Genomic DNA, 19,614 nt, shown 5'->3' with positions numbered 1-19,614 from the left:
GGCCTTGTCCAGGGCAGCGACCACATGGTAGAATCTGGTCGTGTCGGATGAAATCAGGCAGAGGTGAAACTGGGCCTCCGTGTGGCTGAACCAGATCTCCGGCTCCTGAACCCAGAATTCAGACAGTTTTACGGCTATACCGCTGATCCCAGGCTCACTCATGATGGGTTCAAAAACATTTGAACCAATCGGGGTCACCAATTGTACCGGCAGCTACACTGCTCCAGTAATAACACACACAACCAAACGGGTTGAGCTCAGTGATCAGACTAGTTCATTGCAGGCTGCTGGGCTGCACTTATACTCCCAGTCCGGAACTGGCTGAGAACTGCGCTGGAGGGCACTGACATCATCCGGGCGTCACATGGTTTCACCAGCGTGGGTTTCTGAACCCCTTGCTGGAAGGATGGGAAACCCCTGACGGCAGCATTTTTGCCGGCTGCCCCGCCGCGTGGCTTACAAGCGGGGCCGATTCGCCTGCCTCGTGGTGAGCCTCCTCACAGCATCAATAATCACAAATAGTTGTGAAACTATTTTCTATAGACTGGGACAGCCAACAATCTCATTGACTCATCAAGGCAGAGTGGAATGCGGAGCATGTAAAGTGCTATAGGTAAGATCGGTCTTGGGAGGCGTGTCCAGCTGAGAGCAGCCAATAACAGTGGTTTACAAAGGCCTATGGAATGCTGGGCTTCATTAATAGGGGGATTGAGTTCAGGCGTTACAAGGTCATGTTGCAACTCTACAAATCTCTGGTGAGACCAGACTTTGAGTATTGTGTTCAGTTCTGGGTCATCTCATTATAGGAAGGATGTGGAAGCTATGGAGAGGGTGCAGAGGAAATTTACCAGGATGTTGCCTGGATTGGAAAATTAGTCTTATGAGGCAAGGTTAGCAGAGCTGGGACTTTTCTCTTTGGAGCGTAGAAGGACGAGATGAGACGTGATAAAGATCTACAAGATTATAAGAGGCATAGGTAGAGTGGACAGTCAGCACCTTTTTACCTGGGCAGGATCAGTAAACACTAGAGGATATGTTCAAAGTGAAGGGAAGGAAGTTTAGGGGAGACATCAGGGTAAGTTATTTTTACACAGAGAGTTGTGGGTGCCTGGAATGCCTTGCCCAGGGAGGGTGTTGGAGGCTGTAACATTGGGGGCATTTAAGAGATTCTTAGACACATAGATGAAAGAAAAGTAGAGGGTTATGGGGTAGGGAGGGTTTAGTACATTTTTAAGGAAGGAATATATGGGTCGGCACAACATCAAGTGCCGAAGGGCCTGTACCATGCTATATTATTCCATGTTCTATATAACAAGTGCAGAGGATAGATGGAATCAGATGGACATTGTTTACCTCAATTTCCAGAAGACGTTCAATAATGAGTCGCATAAAAGACTTCACAGTAGATAAGGATGCATCGAGTTGGGGTGATGTATTAATGTGGATAGCGGATTAGTTAACAATAGAAAGCAGAGAGTTGGGATAGAGCAGGGGTGTCTTTCTGGTTGGCTATGAGTGGTGAGTGAGGTGCCGTAGGGATCTTGAAGAAAGGACGGAGTGTGATGTATCTCATTTTGCTGTTGACAATAAATAAGGATTTGGGAGGGATTATGCATGCGTTACAGAAGGTTGGTTTGCAGGAGCAGCAGGGCTATAATGAAGGCAAATGGAACTTTGGCTTTCACTGTTTGAAGGTTTGAATTTCAGAGCAGGAAGGTTCTGCTGCAACTGTACAAGGTACTGGTGAGACTGCATCTGGAGCACTGCGTGCAGTTCTGCTCTCCTGACTTGAAGAAGGATGTACTGGCTTTGGAGGGGGTGCAGAGGAGGTTCATCGGGTTGATTCCAGAGATGAAGGGGTTGGTCAATGAGGAGAGATTGAGTTGTCTGGGGCTGTACTCACTGGAATTTAGGAGAATGAGAGGGGATCTAATAGAAATATAAAATTATGAAAGGCATAGATAAGGTAAGTTGTTTCTGTTGGTGGGGAGGCCAGAACTAGGGCCAGAACTATCCTTCAAGATTCAGGATGGAGATGAAGAGGAACTGCTTTTCCCAGATGAAGGTAAATCTGTGGAATTCGCTGCCCACTGAAGCAGTGGAGACGACCTAGGTAAATATATTTAAGATAAGGCTGGATAGATTTTTACATAGTAGGGGAATTAAGGGATATGGGAAAAAGGCAAATAGACAGATAGGAAATGAGGCTATTATCAGATCAACCATAATCTCATTGAATAACGGAGCAGGCTCGATGGGCTGGATGGCCGACTCCTGGTCCTATTTATTAAGTTTTTATGTTCTAACACCTGGATCAAGTCAAACCTCAGCACATGGTGGCACTTAGTGCCCTCGTACTTTGGTTCCATCCATAGTCTAATGCAGCCACATACGAAGGTGGTCCACATCAGGAGCAGGGCCAGTAGATGTTTTTGGGATGACATGCAGGAGTAGTAGCAGAGAGCCAATGAAAAGGACAGGGGAGGGGTTTGCCTGGGTGATGTTTGATGGGATGAAGAAAGAGCTGTAGTGTCTAAAGAGAATAAAGAAGTCGACTCCATTTTCTACAGAAGACGAGTGAGTGTGTTCTTTTGATTGTGTTAAAAACACACCGAAATGTTGGAGAAACTCAGTGGTCTTTTCAGCATCTATAGGAGACGAAGATATATTCCCGATGTTTCGGGCCTGAGCTGGGTCCAGGGACAGCATTCTATGATCCGGTGAGTCATGTCGACCATCCACGGGAAAGCAGGAGATTGCTCAGACCTACGCGACATGCATCACTTGCAGTGTAGGTATCAGATGATTTACAACGCTGTACGCTTGTGTTCCTTCGACGTGACACTGTTCACAGACTATTTCAGCCAATGAAGTCATACGCCACTTGAAGACTTTTGAAATCTGCAGAAATGGGAAATCTGACACAGTCTTCATTAAGAGATTGAAGCCGGCGTATATCCACAGTCCGTTTTCTTCATTGCTGCCAACGTTGAAAGAACATTTGCAAACAGGAGCAAACACTGCCCACCTTGAAGTACCGGACAAAGTCATGCTGGAATGTCAGCCCTCTAGATCGTTAAATAGTGGGACAGATCCAATCAGTTGTCTCCTCGCATGCCTTGGTGGCTGATGGGGTCTGTTATGGTCATGTACTTACCTGTGTTGGAAGTAGTGCTGGTCACCACTGGTGATGTATCTGGAGCAACGCGTGAAGTAGTAGCATACATGCAAGGGCTGGAATGGGGGCTGCATTCAGGTTTACCCTGGTGCCCCAAAGGAGACTCAAAATAGTTGCAGAAGCTGCGGATCAATTTTGTGACTGAACAGAAGATGGCAATGTCATCCATGTACAGGGACGACCTGAGTGGCTCCACTGCCTGGTAATGTCATTCCTCTTATGCCCTCACCTTTCCTGATGGATTCAGCAAAGGGCTCTAGACTGGAGAGAGTGGGCAGTGCTGCCTGACTCCAGAACTAATGGGGAAGCTATCTGTTTCCCACCCATTGATTTGGACTGCACTACAGATGTCTCGATTCAAAATTCAAGATTCTTTTATTGTCATGTAATAAAACAGAAAATGTAACATTACACAAAATTTCCTTTAGTCTACCGGAAGGTAGACTTCCAGTCAGAGAAAGAGAAGCAAAAGAGAGTGTCGTTCCCACCCCCCACCCCAACCACCCTGAGTCATTGCATGTCCATGGATTTTCCTCCAGTGCTCCCACATCTTTAGTCCAAACCATCGGCAACCTGAGCTCTAGATCCAAATGTCTGTCATGATCAGAAAACCCTCAGCTTCTCCTGCCCCCTCTTGCATCTCTGTTCTGATATTTGGTACCCTTCAGTCATTCCCAAGCCTGTCTCCAGCCGTCGTCAGCCTGGTGCAAGTCCCCTAACCACACCCACCAGCCTGTAGCCGGCGTGGGTTCCTCACCTTGAGTTACCAGCAGCCTTCAGAACCCTTCACTGGTCCACTGCTGTGGTGACCATCCTGTGGGCCATCTCCTCTGCTTCTCTTCTCTTCTCCCCTCATGGCTGCTGCAGAATACAGGAGCTGCCATCTTGGGCCCAGACTCTAGGATCACACGGTTTTAAAATAAACCAGCATTGGCTCCTTTAACAGGCCATTTAAAGCTTCTAGGGAGTCAACAATAGTTGGACTGGACAGTTGGACTCCACAAGGGAGTGCTGTGTCTCTGCTCCCCGCTCTCTGCAGGTCCACACCAACGACAGTGCTGCCTTTTTTTAATCCATGTAGAGCGAGGCTGTCAGAGGTTTACCTGGCCGGAACTGTGCAAGTATAGTCTGAGTGGATCACTTGGTTGGTGATGGCTTTGGACAGGATTTTGTAGTCATTATTTAACAATGATGTGGATCTCCATTCCCTGCTCCCCACTCTCCTGGGTCCACATTGCAGCAGTTACACAATCCCTACATTTGTACAAATTCTCGAAGTCAAGCAATATTGTTGGTTTGTAAGGCAGGCATAGAGAGCAACTGATGATAAGCCACAGCCAATCAGACAGCATCTGGAGAGGAATTATCTGACAGGGCAGGAAAGTTTGTGTACATTTAAAAAATCAAGTTTGAAAATTGTATCTAGTACGTCAGCCTCTCAGAAGCTCAGTGAGCAGATTCTTTGGCCTGTGGTGGGGTGTAGCTTTGTAAAACAAATTCCAAAAAATCCCTGGGTCCAATGTTCTCCCTCTGTATCTCTGCACTCTGATTCACTGCTGTACTGTGTATCTGTTGACTAGCTGGGCTGCTGGCTGTACCTTGGTATGCGTGATAATAGACTTGCACTTGACTCAGACTGAGCATCGCCCAGCCATGAACAGCCAGCAGCTGGGTTTCACCTGGCCCGGGATCTTCAGTGCTGTGGATTTTTGATAAAGGTTCAAACGATGCCTGACACCTCGCTCTGGATTTCAGGTCGCCCACCTCCCCGCGGATCGAAACCCCTGTCAGGAGAGCAGGCCAAGGCTCCAGCACCTCTGGAGAGGGTCTATCAGGAGATAGCCATACTGAAGAAACTTGACCACCCCAACATTGTGAAGCTGGTGGAGGTGAGGTGCTCAATCATGCTGGACAGGCCTATGGCTATACCAGATTCATTTGGATGGTAATAAAGCTTTAAGAATATCAAAGTATAAAGTCCCTCTGTTTGCCCTGTAAATATATACAGAGAGGCACCACTAGTCCAGCATCACCACTGAGACGAGAGAGAGAGAGAGAGAGAAGCAAAAGGGAGTCCCGTCAGAGACATCGAATTTCCGTGAATCCCACTGCCTTTCCCGATGCCGCAAACTCCTGTGCTCTGTAAGCTCCACAGCCACACAGTCCGGAATTGCGGGGAAACTGAGCTCCAGGCATTCAAGTCTCTCTCCTTGGGCCCTGATTCCAAACAGCTGGACCCCCTCATCTGGGAGAGCATCCCACAGGATGCTGTGTCTGAGGCCCTTCAGAAGCCCTGCTGGCCATTAGCACCCTCATGGATCCTGGTCTAGACACCCAGTTCCGAGCCAGTCACCAACAGGCCAAGGCCTGGTGTGAGTTCTTGCACCACTGCCCTCACCCCCCCCCCCCACCTGAGACTAACGTTGATCAACTTCTGGGGACTCCTTCCTGTGGGATGCTCTCCCAGATGAGGGGGTCCCAGTCGAGGGGAAGGGATGTTCCCTCTTTGCTGCCCTGTGCTGGTCAGCTGCAGTCCCAGACCCCGCAACCTTTGCTGTCTGGGCTACCAAGTATGGGCACTGCCATCTTGGGAACAGCCCCCATACCCCCAGGTTTGCTAATGTTTTTAAAAAAAGCACACTCCTGGCCCCTTCTGCAGGGTTAGATGCCGACCGACTACTGAATATTTCAGTTCAGTTGGCAAATATATCCTGGGAGATGGTCTTCATATTATTCTGGGGAGATAGTTTTCATGTTAACGTGGGAGATGGTTTTCAGGTTAATGTGGGAGATGGTTTTCATGTTAACGTGGGGGATGGTTTTCATGTTATCGTGGGGGTGTGGCGGCACCCATCCTCATGGCGAACTGGTCCCGCTTGTATCGCCACGTGGCGGGGCAGCCATGGGGAAATGCCGTTGTCAGAGGATTTTCTCTGACTTCAGCATCCCTTCCAGCACCCACCCTGGGCAGTGATTATGATGTCACAATGTACCAGGTGACTGAGCTCATGCTACCCTTAAAGGGGCGCGCTGAACCTGAATAAAAACAGTCGTTAAAGACCCTCAACGTGATGGCTGTGTTTCCTCCACTGCTCACACCGCCACAGTGGTGACCCCGATGAGCCCAGACGTTTTTCTGGACTCAAAACACCATGGATTCATCAGAGGTTAATGCTGTCTCCACCAAGCTTCTCCCCTTCTGGACCCACTGACTGAGAACGTGGTTCAGGCAGGCGGAAGCACAATTTCAACTCCGCAACATCTCCTCAGATGCCACGATGTTCTATCATGTCGTGAGCGCTCTGGACCAAGATATGGCAGCGAGGGTGGACAACATCATCCACCACCCCCCAGCTACAGGCAAATACACCGCCCTCAAAGACCTGCTGCTTGGAACTTTTGGGCTAACTTCCCAGCAATGGGCTTCCAGGCTCCTTCACCTAGATGGGCTTGGAGACCGTAGTCCGTTGATGCTGGCCCTGGCAGAAGACCACAAGCCTTGTTTTCTCTTCCGTCAGATATTCCTGGAACAGATGCCGGAGGACATCCAGCTGCTCCTCACAGATTAAGACTTCTCGAACCCGAGTAGATAGCACCCCGTGCAGATGCCCTCTGGCTCACGAAGAGGGAGAACGAGGCAGCCCTCAACCAAGTGGCACGACCAGGAGCCAGCTGACCGCAAGCCACTCCCAAGACCATGCCAGAGGAGGACCAGTCGACCTGGTGTTTCTACCACCAGTGCTGGGGAGCACAAGCCCGAAAGTGCTGCCAGCCCTGCGGGTTTCAGGGAAATGACTAGGCCAGCTGCCATTGATGGCTGTGACAACTAGCCACACAAACAGCCTCCTTCATTTGACAGACAGATCCACCAGCCACTGATCCCTGGTGGATACAGGGGCTGAGCTCAGCATCCTTCCCCCCACAGCATTAGAGACTTGCATCCGATCTCGAGGTCCAACCCTACGGGCAGCCAATGGAATACCATCAAGAACTATGACACCCGCAGGGCACAGATCCAGATCAGGAAGGAGAAGTTCCACTGGAGGTTCGTCCTATCCTCCGTGGGCACCACGCTGTTAGGGGCTGACTTTCTCAGAGCTCACGGCCTACTGGTTGACATGAAGGGCAAAAGGCTGGTCAAGGCCCGAATGTTCCACTCCACCCACTGGACACAGCATAATCTCACAGGCCTGAAATCACCGCCATAGCCGCCGCCAGGGTTGAGTTCAATGAGATTCTCCACAAATTCCCCGCCATCTTAGAGCCACGGTTCAATGCTGCCCTGCCCCAGCATGGGGTCTTCCACCACATTGCCACACAGGGCCCCCCACTGCACACTAGACCCAGACGGCTACCGCCTGAGAAACTCCTGCAGACAAAGGAGGAGATCCCCAAGCTCCAGGAACTGGGAATCGTCCGGCACTCGGACAGTGCCTGGGCATTGCTGCTCGATATGGTCCCGAAATCGTCCGGTGACTGGAGATCGTGCAGGGACTACTGCCGGTTGATCGACACAACCACCCCAGACAGGTACTTGGTGCCCCACATACAGGACTTCTCCGCCAACCTCCACTGCATACAGGTCTTGTCCAAAGTGGACTTCGTGCGGGGATACCATCAGATCCCAGTGCAAATAGATGACGTGGGTAAGACGGCCATTATCACCCCTTTCAGTCTCTTTGAGTTCCTGTATATGCCCTTAGGTCTAAAGAACGTAGCCCAAACATTCCAGTACCTCGTGGACACAGTTGGAAAAGACCTGGACTTTGTGTTCATTTACCTGGACGATATTCTTATTGCCAGTCACAACCGCAACGAACACAAAGCCCACCTCTGCACACTCTTTGCCCGGCTGGCGGATTTCGGCCTCAGGGTCAATGCAGCAAAATCCCAGTTCGGCAAGGAGTCCCTCCAGTTCCTGGTGCACACCATTTCAGTGGCTGGGGCCGCGCCGGCGCCAAAGAAGGTACCGGCTGTTCAACGATTCCCCAAACCCTCCACCCTGAAAGGCCTCCAAGAGTTCACAGGGATGGTGAACTTTTACCATCATTTCATTCCCGGAGCCACATGCACCATGCGCCCATTGTTCACGCTCATGGCCACCAAAGAAAAGACTTTATCGTGGCCAGAGGAGGCAGACAGGGCTTTCATCGTGACAAAGGAGGCTCTAGCCAGCACCACACTGCTGGTGCACCCATGATCGGAGGCATACATGGGGCTCTCCATGGACGCATCAGTTATGGCAGTGGGGGGGTGGTGTTCTGGAACAGTGGTTTGATGGACAATGGCGCCCGCTGCCCTTTTTCAGCAAGCAGCTGCAACCGTTGGAGCTCAAATACAGCGCCTTCGACTGGGAGCTCCTGGCACTGTATTTGGCCATCCGCCATTTCCGCTACTTCCTCGAGGCCAGGCCATTCACAACCTTCACGGATCACAAGCCCCTCGCTCAAGCATTGGCAATGGCCAAGGATCCGTGGTCCGCGAGACAGCAGTGCCACCTCTTGTACATGTTTGAGTTCATGACCAACATCCAACACAGGGCCAGCAAGGACAATGTAGTGGCGGATGCGCTTTCCCGTCCAGCCATCAACATTCTGGTTCCCGCCCTGGATTACGAGCAACTGGCTTAGGCACAGAGGAACGATGCGGAGACGCAGACCTTGCGGATGGCCATCTTGGGCCTCAGACTCAAGGTGCCCAGCAGCCTGGGCACATTGCTCTGCGACATCTCAACAGGCACGCCACGCCCGGTGGTCCCGCCGCACAGGAGGGCAAAGGTCTTCAGTCTGATCCATGGTAAAGACAACCATGCGGATGGTCGCTGAGTGGTTTGTGTGGCACGGGCTGAAGAAGGAGGTGGCAGAACTGGCCAGGAACTGTACCAGGTACAAGACCTCCAAGATCCAGCGATATACGCGAGCCCCCATCCAGAACTTTGACCCGGTGGTTTGCAGATTCTGACACATCCATGTTGATGTCGTCGGGCCCCTGCCAGTGTCCAAGGAGTCTCGTTACCTCCTCACTGTAATAGATTGGGCCACAAGGTGGCCGCAGGCCATCCCGATTAAGGAGGCCTCTGCGGAGATGTGCGCCAGGACTCTGGTCAGCCAATGGATCACCCATTTTGGATACCTGGTGCACATCACTAGCGACAGAGGGGCGCAGTTCACATCTGCCCTGTGGTCTCAGATGGCAAAGCTCCTGGGGGTCAAGCTCCACCACACCACAGCATACCATCCGCAGTCCAACGTGTTGGTGGAGAGGATCCACAGGCTCCTGAAGGCATCGCTTATGGCCAAGCTCTCTGGACCAGACTGGGCGGACCTACGCAACCTGCTGGCGGACCTACGCAAGCAACTGGCATCCCTATCTCCCCCACCCCTGACACACCATGGCACCCGGCTGTTTCATCTCCCCAAATAGCTTGACTCGGCCTGCAGAGGGGACCTATAGCAATCTTACGAGGAGCCATACAAAGTCTTGCACCGGTCCGGCAGAACCTTCACCCTGGACATTGGGGGGAGAGAGGAACTTTTTACGGTGAACTGCATGAAGGGGGCCCATCTGGACTTATCACAGCTGGTGCAGACAGCCGCGCCCAAGCGCCGGGGCCAGCCGCCAAAGCAAAAGGACACTTCGCTGGTTCTTGTATCACCATGTGGCGGGGCAGCCATGGGGAAATGGCGTCATCAGAGGTTTCTCTCTGACTCCAGCATCCCTTCCAGTGCCCACCCTGGGCAGTGATTATGATGTCACAATGTACCAGGTGACTGAGCTCATGCTGCCCTTATAGGGGCTGAATTTGAGAAAAAACAGTCGTTAACGACCCTCAACGTGGTGGCCGTGTTTTTCCCACTGTTCTCACCCCCACAGGGGATGGTTTTCATGTTAATGTGGGGAATGTTTTTCATGTTATCATGGGGGATGGTTTTCATTCTATCTCCTCCCCAAGATGGAAATTGAATTACCTGATGGTTGGACTCTGCCCCTCCCTTAGCCACTGTTCCCTGGGTGTTTGTCCCCTTTTACACTTAACCTTGCAAATTTTTGTCAGTGAACACTTGTCTCTCGATTTATGAAGCTATTTTGTTTTTGCATTCCTCTCACTGCCCCTAGGGATACAATGTCCTGAAGTGTCCAAGGTGTATTTTGACCCATCCTTAATGGCTTCCAAATTTTTGAAACCATTTTGTGAGCCATAGAACTGCTGTCATCTTTTACTTTCCTTTATTTCCGGACAAGGCATTCTAGAAAGCAGGAAATGTTTCCTTCCCTTGCCCATGTGATCAGTGAGATTGGCCTGTTTCCAGGAAGAGACATTATGCCTCAGTCTGGATCTTTCTGGGGATAACATGCCCGTTTGCAGCCTTAGGTGCTGGTGGTAGAGTCCACATTGCATTGAAGCAAAGCAGGGAAACTCCCTCTGTGTTGTGGCTGAGCTATACGCAATGATTGCTGAGGAGCAGATTTACACAGAATAGTTGGCATAGTTGTTAACGCTACACTCTTACAGCGCCAGCAACCGGGACCAGGGACCAGGAACCAGGTGCAGGTCAATGCAATTAGACAGAATAACAGTTTGGCATGGGCTAGATGGGCAGAAAGGCACAGAAGAGATATGGGCCTAACACAGGAAAATGGGACAAGCTTGGTCAACCAGGGGAAGTTGGGCTGAAGGACCTGTTCCAAGCTGCACAACTCAATGACTTCCATCTCGCTTCCCTTTCAGGTTCTTGATGATCCCACTGAAGATAATCTTCATATGGGTATGTCACTGAAGCTCTTACCTGGTGTTTACCCTGTTTTGGGACAATTCATGTTGGACATCAATGAACCTTGTTTCCTTTACCTTGACCAACACATTCAGCAGATTCACACAGCTGCTGTCAACTGACAGCCCCCCCACCCCCGCCATTGTTGACTTTCCAATTCCATTTCAGGACGATCTGGGAGGAAGGGGTGGGTGGGAAGAGAGGTGATTATCACCTCCATGGAGCAGAAAATCTATTGGACTTGAATTGGTAAAGCATGTTTTGGGTTAGGGGTTTGCCTGCCTGATGAGGGCCCAGGTCAAAGCCTTGGCCACCCTTTCCTTCCCATGGATGCTGCTGAGTTTTTCCAGCACATTTGTGTTCTGCGCTCGACCCCAGCATATGCAGACTCTCTGAGTTTAACTGGACTTGGAGCTGATGGCCACATCTGTGCAGAACTGCCAGTGATCTCATTAGAAAATAAGCTTGCTCTAACTGCTCTTTGTCCATTCATCCTCCTCTCTCACCTTTCCTCATCTGTCCTCGTCTCCATAACCAATTAGCATTTTTCACCTGTTCTCCTCCTCCCCCAGCATTTTTACAGGCAACTTCCTGCTTTCTGCTCATACCTTGACGAAGGGCCCAGGCCAAAAACTTTGGCTATACATCTTTACCTCCTATGGATGCTGTGAGACCTGTTGAGTTTCTCTTGTGTTTTTCCTGGCATCACAGCGACTGCAGACTTTAGTGTTTCATTTCAATCTCCATGAAATTAGTCACGCTCCCTTGCACCATGTCCACAGAGACTCAGAATACACCTCCTGTACAAAAGTAGCCAAATAAGACTGCACCCTCTCTGCTCTCCCTGGTGCAAAGAAACGATAGTTACACAGGAATTCAAGCTTGAAGATTGCTGTATTGTCACATACACAAAATAAACAAAGTTTCTTTCCCTCAGTCTGCCCTGTGAAGATGGACAGAGTGATGGTGTGTGTGTGTGTGTGTGTGTGTGTGTGTGTGTGTGTGTGTGTGTGTGTGTGTGTGTGTGTGTGTGTGTGTGTGTGTGTGTGTGTGTGTGTGTGCGCGCGCTCAAGCGCACGTACACATTTGTATGTGTATATCTGCACGTGCGTGTGTATGTGTGAGCACCTGTGTGTGCAAAGATACACTGCCAACGTTTCAGACCTAAGCTCTCTGAGCCCTGGGTAGATCTGACTGGCTTTTTGAGCTATACAAGATCTTGAGAATCTCAGGTATAATCCATAGTCCTGCCTCAAATGCTTTTGCTGCTAACAGCTTCCAACAGTTCCTGATTTTAGCTGAGTAAATGCCTGGTTAACCAAGAGAGGATGTCCCTTGTCCAACTTACTATTATGTGTGCTCTAATATAAATCCGTCTTCTTGTACAAATTAGGTGAAGATTTGCATTATTTACAATGCATGTTCTCAAGATTTATAAGTTTAAGAGATTCAGCACATTTCAATATCTTTCAGTGAGATGAGAGTATATTGTTATACACATTAGTACAATGCACAAATGCACTGAAATTCTTGCTTGCTGCAGTACACAGCTGGGTGAATACAGAATCTGAATCAGAATTTATTGTCAGGAATAAGTTGTGAAATTCGGTGTTTTACTGCAGCATCGAGGTGCAAATGTTCAAATTATAACCATCTTAAGACAATTTTTATTAAAAAATAGTAGTGCATGAAAAATAAGGCAATGACTTTGGTTTATTGATTATTCAGGAATCTGATGGCAGTGGGGAAGAAGCTGTTCTTTTGCTGTTGAGTGCTCGTCTTTAGGCTCCTGTACCTTTTCCCCGAGGGTAGCAGAGTGAAGAAGGCATGACCTGGGTGGTGGGATGTTTCAGGATAGAGGCTGCTTTTTTAAGACACCGCCTTATGTCGATGTCCTCGACAGAGTGAAGTCTGGTACCTGTGATGTCACAGGCCGAGTTAACCACTCTCTGGAGTTTATTCATGTCCTTTTCAAACTGGCCAGTAGCTAGAGTGAGCAGAAACAAATTAATAAAGTATTTAAACAAATTCTAACCTCTCTAAAGTAGAATAGATAACATTATTTAGAACTTAAATTGTTCTATTATTAATATAGATGGAATAAATTGTCATATTTCTGTTTGTATTTTTGTATTCATTTTCTTCCTTTTTTGTGTTTACAGTGTTTGAACTCATGAGCAAAGGGTAAGTTTGGAAGGAAATCATTGAAACTTTACATTTTATTGCAATTTCATATGGGCAAGGTTCTAACTCTGCCTTTTTTGGGTATTTCAGACCTGTGATGGAGGTACCAACTGATAATCCCTTCTCGGAGCAGCACTCACATTTCTACTTCAGAGATATAATCTTGGGCATTGAATATTGTGAGTGATTAACACCAGGTTTCCATAGCGACTGCATTCCTGCACAGTGATCATATTTGATTTTAATCTCCCATCCAATAACTTCTGATGTTTTATCGCAATAAGCATCTTGAAAAGATTGTTTTCTGCTTAGAGTACTAATGAAATCTTTACCTCTTTTAGTGAACTGTTATCAATTTAAAACTGATGAACTTTTCAATTTCCTAAGAGCAGAAAAGTCTGATGATTCAGTGAGTTTTAAATTACATTGTTTTGTAATCAACTCCAGGTCAACCTGTCCCATTCCCTTCTCTCAACCTGAATCGCACACCCGCCCCTCCACCTTTTCCCATGCCCCTGACCTCAATCACACATCCTCCCATCCACCTCGTTCCCACCCCCTCGACCTCAATCACACCTCCTCATTCCCTCAACCTCATTCCCTCCACCTCATTCCCTCTCTGCTGACCTCAATAACACGCTTTCCCCTTAAGCTCAATCCCTTTCCTTCCCCTTACCCACAATCGCACCCCTCACCACAACCTGAATACCTCCCATCAAACTAAGTCACACCCCTGGCAACTCAAACCAGGGACACAGCCTCAAGATTCAGGGGAGTAGATTTAGGTCTGAGATGAGGAGGAACTGCTTCTCCCAGAGAGCATTAAAACTGTGGAATTCTCTGACCAAGGAATCAGTAGAGCCTTCCTCATCAGATATGTTGAAGACAGAGTTAGATTTTTGCATAGTCGGGGAATGAAGATTTCTGGGAAGCGAGTAGCTGGGTGGATTTGAGTCTACGGCCAGATCACCTGTGATCGTATTGAATGGCGGAGCAGGTTCAAGGGCTGGATGGCCAACTCCTGCCCCTGTTGCTTATGAGAAACAAATCCTTTCAGACAAAGCAAGGGCAGCATGGGAGCACTGTTGTGAGTTTCATGCTAAAGCCCAATGACAGCGTTGGAGAATTCCACAGATACGGCATCAGAGGTCCGGTTTGAATCCAGTTCACTGAAGCAGTTAGGGCATGGGTCCAGCTGCTGTGCCACTCCATGGGCCAGGCCTCCATCCTGGGTTATTGCTTCATCCATGCAGGGGGTCGTACAGTTGGAACTGGGACTTGATTAGTTCATCATTGAAGTGGATGAGCACAGTAACATGATGTGGCATTTCACTTTCCCCAGTGCACTACCAGAAGATCATCCACCGAGACATCAAACCTTCAAACCTGCTTCTGGGGGACAACGGTCACATTAAGATTGCTGACTTTGGAGTGAGTAACCAGTTTGAGGGGAATGATGCCTTGCTGTCCAGCACAGCTGGGACACCAGCGTTCATGGCACCTGAGACACTGTGTGAAACCAGGAAGAGCTTTCATGGGAAGGTAAGAGGAGTGGCCTCCAAACAGATGCAAGTGCCCTTCTCTGGGAAGCCTAGCTGTTGACTTGGTATCCCCCTCTATACCTGTAATTCCTTCCGGTCACTACACCCCCTTCTATCCCAGTAACCCCCTTCTTTCACTACACCACTCCCTCGGAGTCTCCATCACCCACTCCATCCACTTGGATCCATGCCCTACTTCACTTCTGTCTGTTTGTGATTCCCCATCATCCTTTGAGCAAATACAATATACAACCAGCTTGTTTCCAGGAATCTGGGTTATCTCTAGACAACTTCTCTGTCCACGCTGCTTCTCTTCCATTCACTGTGTCCCCCTGTGTATCTCCCTGACCAAATTACCCAGAACCTGGAACAGAGCACTATAGGAACAGACCCTTCAGCCCACCATGCCTGTGCTGACCATGCTACCAATCTCATCTGATCCCATCTGCCTGCCCATGGTCCCTCCATTCCCAGCATGTCTGTCTCAATGCTTCTTGAATATTATTATTGTATCTGCTTCCACTACCTCCCATGACAATGTCCCCAACACTTACCACTCCATCTTCCCCTGGTAAACTTTTATCCTCTCACCTTGAACCTGTACCCCCTGGCATATAGCCTGTCCATGCTATCTCTAACCCTATTAGGTCATCTCTTGGAATCTGATGTTCCTTCACAAACAATCCAAGTGTCCCAACTCCTTCCTTTATCTTATTCTCTTTAATCCGGGCCCATAGCCCTCCACACCTCTCTTATCCATATATCTATCCAACTTTTCCTTAAATATTAAAATCGAGCCCACATCTCCCACTTGGGCTGGAATCTCATTCCACACTCCCACCACCCTCTGAGTGAAGAAATTCCCTCTTGTTTCCCCTAAACTTTTTCCCCTTCAATCTCAACCCAGTCCTCGTTTGAATCTTTCCCACTCTCAATAAAAAAGCCTATCCACATTTATTCTATCTGACCCCCTCAGAATTTTAAAGACCTCTATCAAAATTCCACTCAACCTTCTACGCTCCAGGGAATAAACTCCCAGCCTGTTCAGTCTTTCCCTGTAATTCAAACCCTGACACCCCGGCAACATTCTCGTAAACTTCCTCTGCACTCTCTCTATAATGTTTATATCCTTCCTGTAACTTGGTGACCAAAACTGCACACAATATTCCAAATTTGGCCTCACCAATGACTTCAACATAACATCCAACTCCTGTACTCAATTCTCTGATTTATGAAGGCCAACATACCAAAAGCTTTCTTCCACTTTCATGGAATTACGTACCAGAATTCTAAATCCCTTTGTTCTACTGCACTCCTCAATTGTCGACCATTTACTGTGTATGACCTTTGCTGATTAGTCCGACCAAAATGTAGCACCTCACATTTATCAGAATTAAACTCCATCTGCCATCTTTCTAACTGGCCTATATCCCACTGTAAGCTTTGAAAACCTTCCTCACTGTCTACAACGCCACCAATCCTAGTATCATCTGCATACTTACTAATATAATTTACCACCCTACCGTTCAGATCATTAATATATATGACAAATGACAAAGGACCCCTGAGGCACTCCAGTAGTCATCAGCCTCCAAGTTGATAGACAATTTTCCACCACTACTCTCTGGCATCTCCCAACCAACCATTGTTGAATCCAGTTCACTACTTCAACATTAATACCTGATGCTTGATCCTTCCTAATTAACTTCTCATGCTGCACCTTGTCAAAGGCCTTACTAAAGTCCGCAGAGTCAACAGTCACAACCTTCCCTTCATCAACCTTCTTCATAACCACCTCAAAAAATTCTAAGATTTGTTAAACATGATCTACCACATACAAAACCATGTTGACTACTCTGAATCAGTCCCTGATTATCCAAATAATTGTATATTCCATCTCTAAGAACACTCTCCATTAATTGACCTATCACCGACTTCAGACTCACAGGCCTATAATTACCTGGTTTACTTTTGGAGCCTTTTTTAAACAGTAGAACAACATGAGCCACCCTCCAATCCTCCAGAACCTCCCCTGAGGTGACTAACCTCCCTCAGGGTCCTAGGAAATATCTTGTCAGACCCGGAGATTTATCCACTTTAATTCTCTTTAAAATAGCCAGTATTACCTCCTCATTAATCTGTATATCATCCATGACCTCACTACCAGAATTCCTTACTTCACCTGGCTCAATATTCCTTTCCTTAGTGAATACTGAAGAAATAAAAATCATTTAAAATTTCCCCCATCTCTTCTGACTCCTCACATAGCCTACCCCTGTGATCCTCAAGGGGCCCAATTTTAACCCTCACTATTCTTTTACTTTTAATGTACCTTATTTTTACCTTACCTGTCAAAGCAGCCTCATGTCTCCTTTTAGCCTTTCTAATTTCTTTATAAAGATTTTTTTTATGTTCCTCAAGCACCTCATTTATTTCCTGCTGTCTATACCTGTTGAACACATCCTTTTCCTCCAAACCAAATTCCCAATATCCCTTCAAAACCAAGACTCCCTATATTTCCTAACCTTTTCTTTAATCCTTACTCTGCAGGGACTCTTTACCCTCAAAATTTCCCCTTTGAATATCCTCCATTTTTCAGCTACATCCTTCCCAGAAAATGAATTATCCAAATCCACTCCCTCCAAATGCTTTTGCATCTCATTGAAATTACCCTTGTTCCAATCAAGAATCTTTACCTTAGGCCCAGCCCTATCCTTCTCCATTATTAACCTGTGGCGGCTCACCACAAGGCAGGTGAATCGGCCCTGCTTGTTAGCCACGCGGCAGTGCAGTCGACCAAAAATGGCGCTGTCAGCGATTACCCTTCCAGCATGGGGTTCAGAAACGCATGCTGGGGGAACCACGTAACGCCCGGGTGACGTCAGCACCCTGCAACGCAGTGCTAAGCCAGGTCCGGGCTGGGAATATAAGTGCAGCCCAGCAGCATGCAATAAACTAGTCTGCTCACTGAGCTCAATCCGTCTGGTTGTGTGTGTTATTGCAGGAGCAGTGTAACTGCCACTACAATCGCTGACCCCGACTGGTTCAAACATAGGAACATAGGAACGAACATAGGAAGTAGGAACAGGAGTAGGCCAAAAATGGCCCATCGAGCCTGTTACGCCATTCAATAAGATCATGGGTGATCTTTGAACCCATCATGAGCAAGCCTGGGATATGCGGTATTGCTGTAAATTTGCCTGAACTCTGGGTTCAGTAGCTGGAGACCTGGTTCGGCCACACGGAGGCCCAGTTTCACCTCCGCCAGATTTCATCCGACACGACCAGATTCTACCATGTGGTCGCTGCCCTGGACCAGGCCACCTCCAGACGGATGCTGCACCTTGTTCAGCACCCACCCGCCGAGGACAAATACAAGACCATCAAGCGAGTGCTTACCAGGTCCCTCAGACTATCCAGACACCAGGGTGCCGCTTGTATGCTGCACCTCAACATCCTGGGGGAAAGGTCCCCAATAGAGCTGCTGGACGAGATGCTCACGGTCATGGGTGAGCACACCAACTGCCCACTCTTCGAGTGCATCTTCCTTGGCCATATGCCCAGGGACATCCGGCCGCTGCTGGTCCAGGAGAGCTTCACCGATCAGAGGAAGGTCGCCCAGAAGGCCCAAGAGCTATGGCTTGCATGATTCGTGGAGAGCTCAGTGGTCCAGCAGGTCACGAGGCACGGGCATGACCACGCCAAGCCTGCCCCTAGCGCTGTGGTAGAGCACCCGGCCCCTGCAGGGGCCCCCAAGAGCATAATCAAGGCCACAGCATCCTCTTCAGGCCTCTGTTTCTACCACCAGCGCTGGGGAGCCAATGCTCAGAAGTGTCATCAGCCCTGCTTGTTCCAGGGAAATGACCAGGCTATTAACCACGGTTAATAGTTGTGGCGGCTGGCCAAGTGCACAGACTCCTCTACCTGCGGGACTCAGTCAGCGCCCAGCGGTTCCTCATTGACACTGGAGTCCAGATCAGTGTTATCCTGGCCACAGCTGTTGAGTCCAGGAACCGACCTCGTGGACCTCACCTCAGTGCAGCCAACGCAACTGCAATCCGGACATATGGAGACAAAACCGTCCACTTCCAGATCAGCCAACGAAACTTCGCGTAGAGATTCACCGTCTCATCCCTCCTGACTGCTATCCTTGGTGCAGACTTCCTCCTCGCACACGGGCTTCTGGTGGACTTTCGAGGTGGGTGCCTGGTGGACACCCATACCTTCCAGGCCGTTTGCCTCGATGCCTCCCGCTCAGAGCAACCGGAGATGGCAATGATCAACATGCCAGGAAACGAGTTCCAGTGAATCCTGGATGAATTCTTGACACTCCTCAAGCCACAGTTCTCCGCTGCCTCGGCGCGCCATGGGGTGTTCCACCACTTACCCACCTAGGTCCCATCGGTTCACACCAAGGTACGCCGGCTACTGCCTGACAAGCTCCAGGTAGCGAAGGAAAAGCTTTCACACCTGTTGGAGCTGGGGATCATTCGGCGGTCCGAGGCCATGGGCCTCGCTGCTCCACCTGGTCCCGAAAGCCTCCAGCGGCTGGAGGCAACGAGGCAACCGTTCCTGACCGTTACCCCATTCCTCATATCCAAAACTTTATGGCCAACCTGCACGGTGCGAAGGTCTTCTCCAAGGTTGAACTGGTGCGTGGATATCACCAGATCCCGGTGCACTCTGAGTACATACCCAAGGCGACCATCATCACCCACATTGGTTTGTTCGAATTCCTGCGCATGCCATCGGGCTCAAGAATGCCGCTCAGAACTTCCAGCGCCTCATGGACTCTGTGGGCAGGGACTTGATTTTGTCTTTATTTATTTGGACAACATCCTTGTCGCCAGCAAGAACCGGGTGCAACACAAGTCCCAGCTACGTGCCCTTTTCTCCCGGCTGGCCGTCTTCGGCCTTACCGTCAACCCAGCCAAGTTTG

The 19,614-nt window shown here is 49.0% G+C and overlaps 1 protein-coding gene across 1 annotated transcript in view; it reads left to right on the top strand.

Annotated features, from left to right (window-relative positions):
* camkk1a (calcium/calmodulin-dependent protein kinase kinase 1, alpha a) overlaps positions 1-19,614 on the top strand; it is a 351,599-nt gene that overhangs the window by 292,617 nt on the left and 39,368 nt on the right. The window contains exons 8-12 of the mRNA XM_069888054.1: positions 4,934-5,067; positions 10,908-10,944; positions 13,113-13,134; positions 13,225-13,313; positions 14,477-14,676. Coding sequence (XP_069744155.1) covers positions 4,934-5,067; positions 10,908-10,944; positions 13,113-13,134; positions 13,225-13,313; positions 14,477-14,676 — 482 coding nt within the window. The remainder of the gene's footprint in view (positions 1-4,933; positions 5,068-10,907; positions 10,945-13,112; positions 13,135-13,224; positions 13,314-14,476; positions 14,677-19,614) is intronic.

Source organism: Narcine bancroftii, chromosome 6 (genome assembly GCF_036971445.1).
Source record: "Narcine bancroftii isolate sNarBan1 chromosome 6, sNarBan1.hap1, whole genome shotgun sequence".
NCBI lineage: Eukaryota > Metazoa > Chordata > Chondrichthyes > Torpediniformes > Narcinidae > Narcine > Narcine bancroftii.
This window is presented reverse-complemented; position numbering and strand designations above follow the sequence as displayed.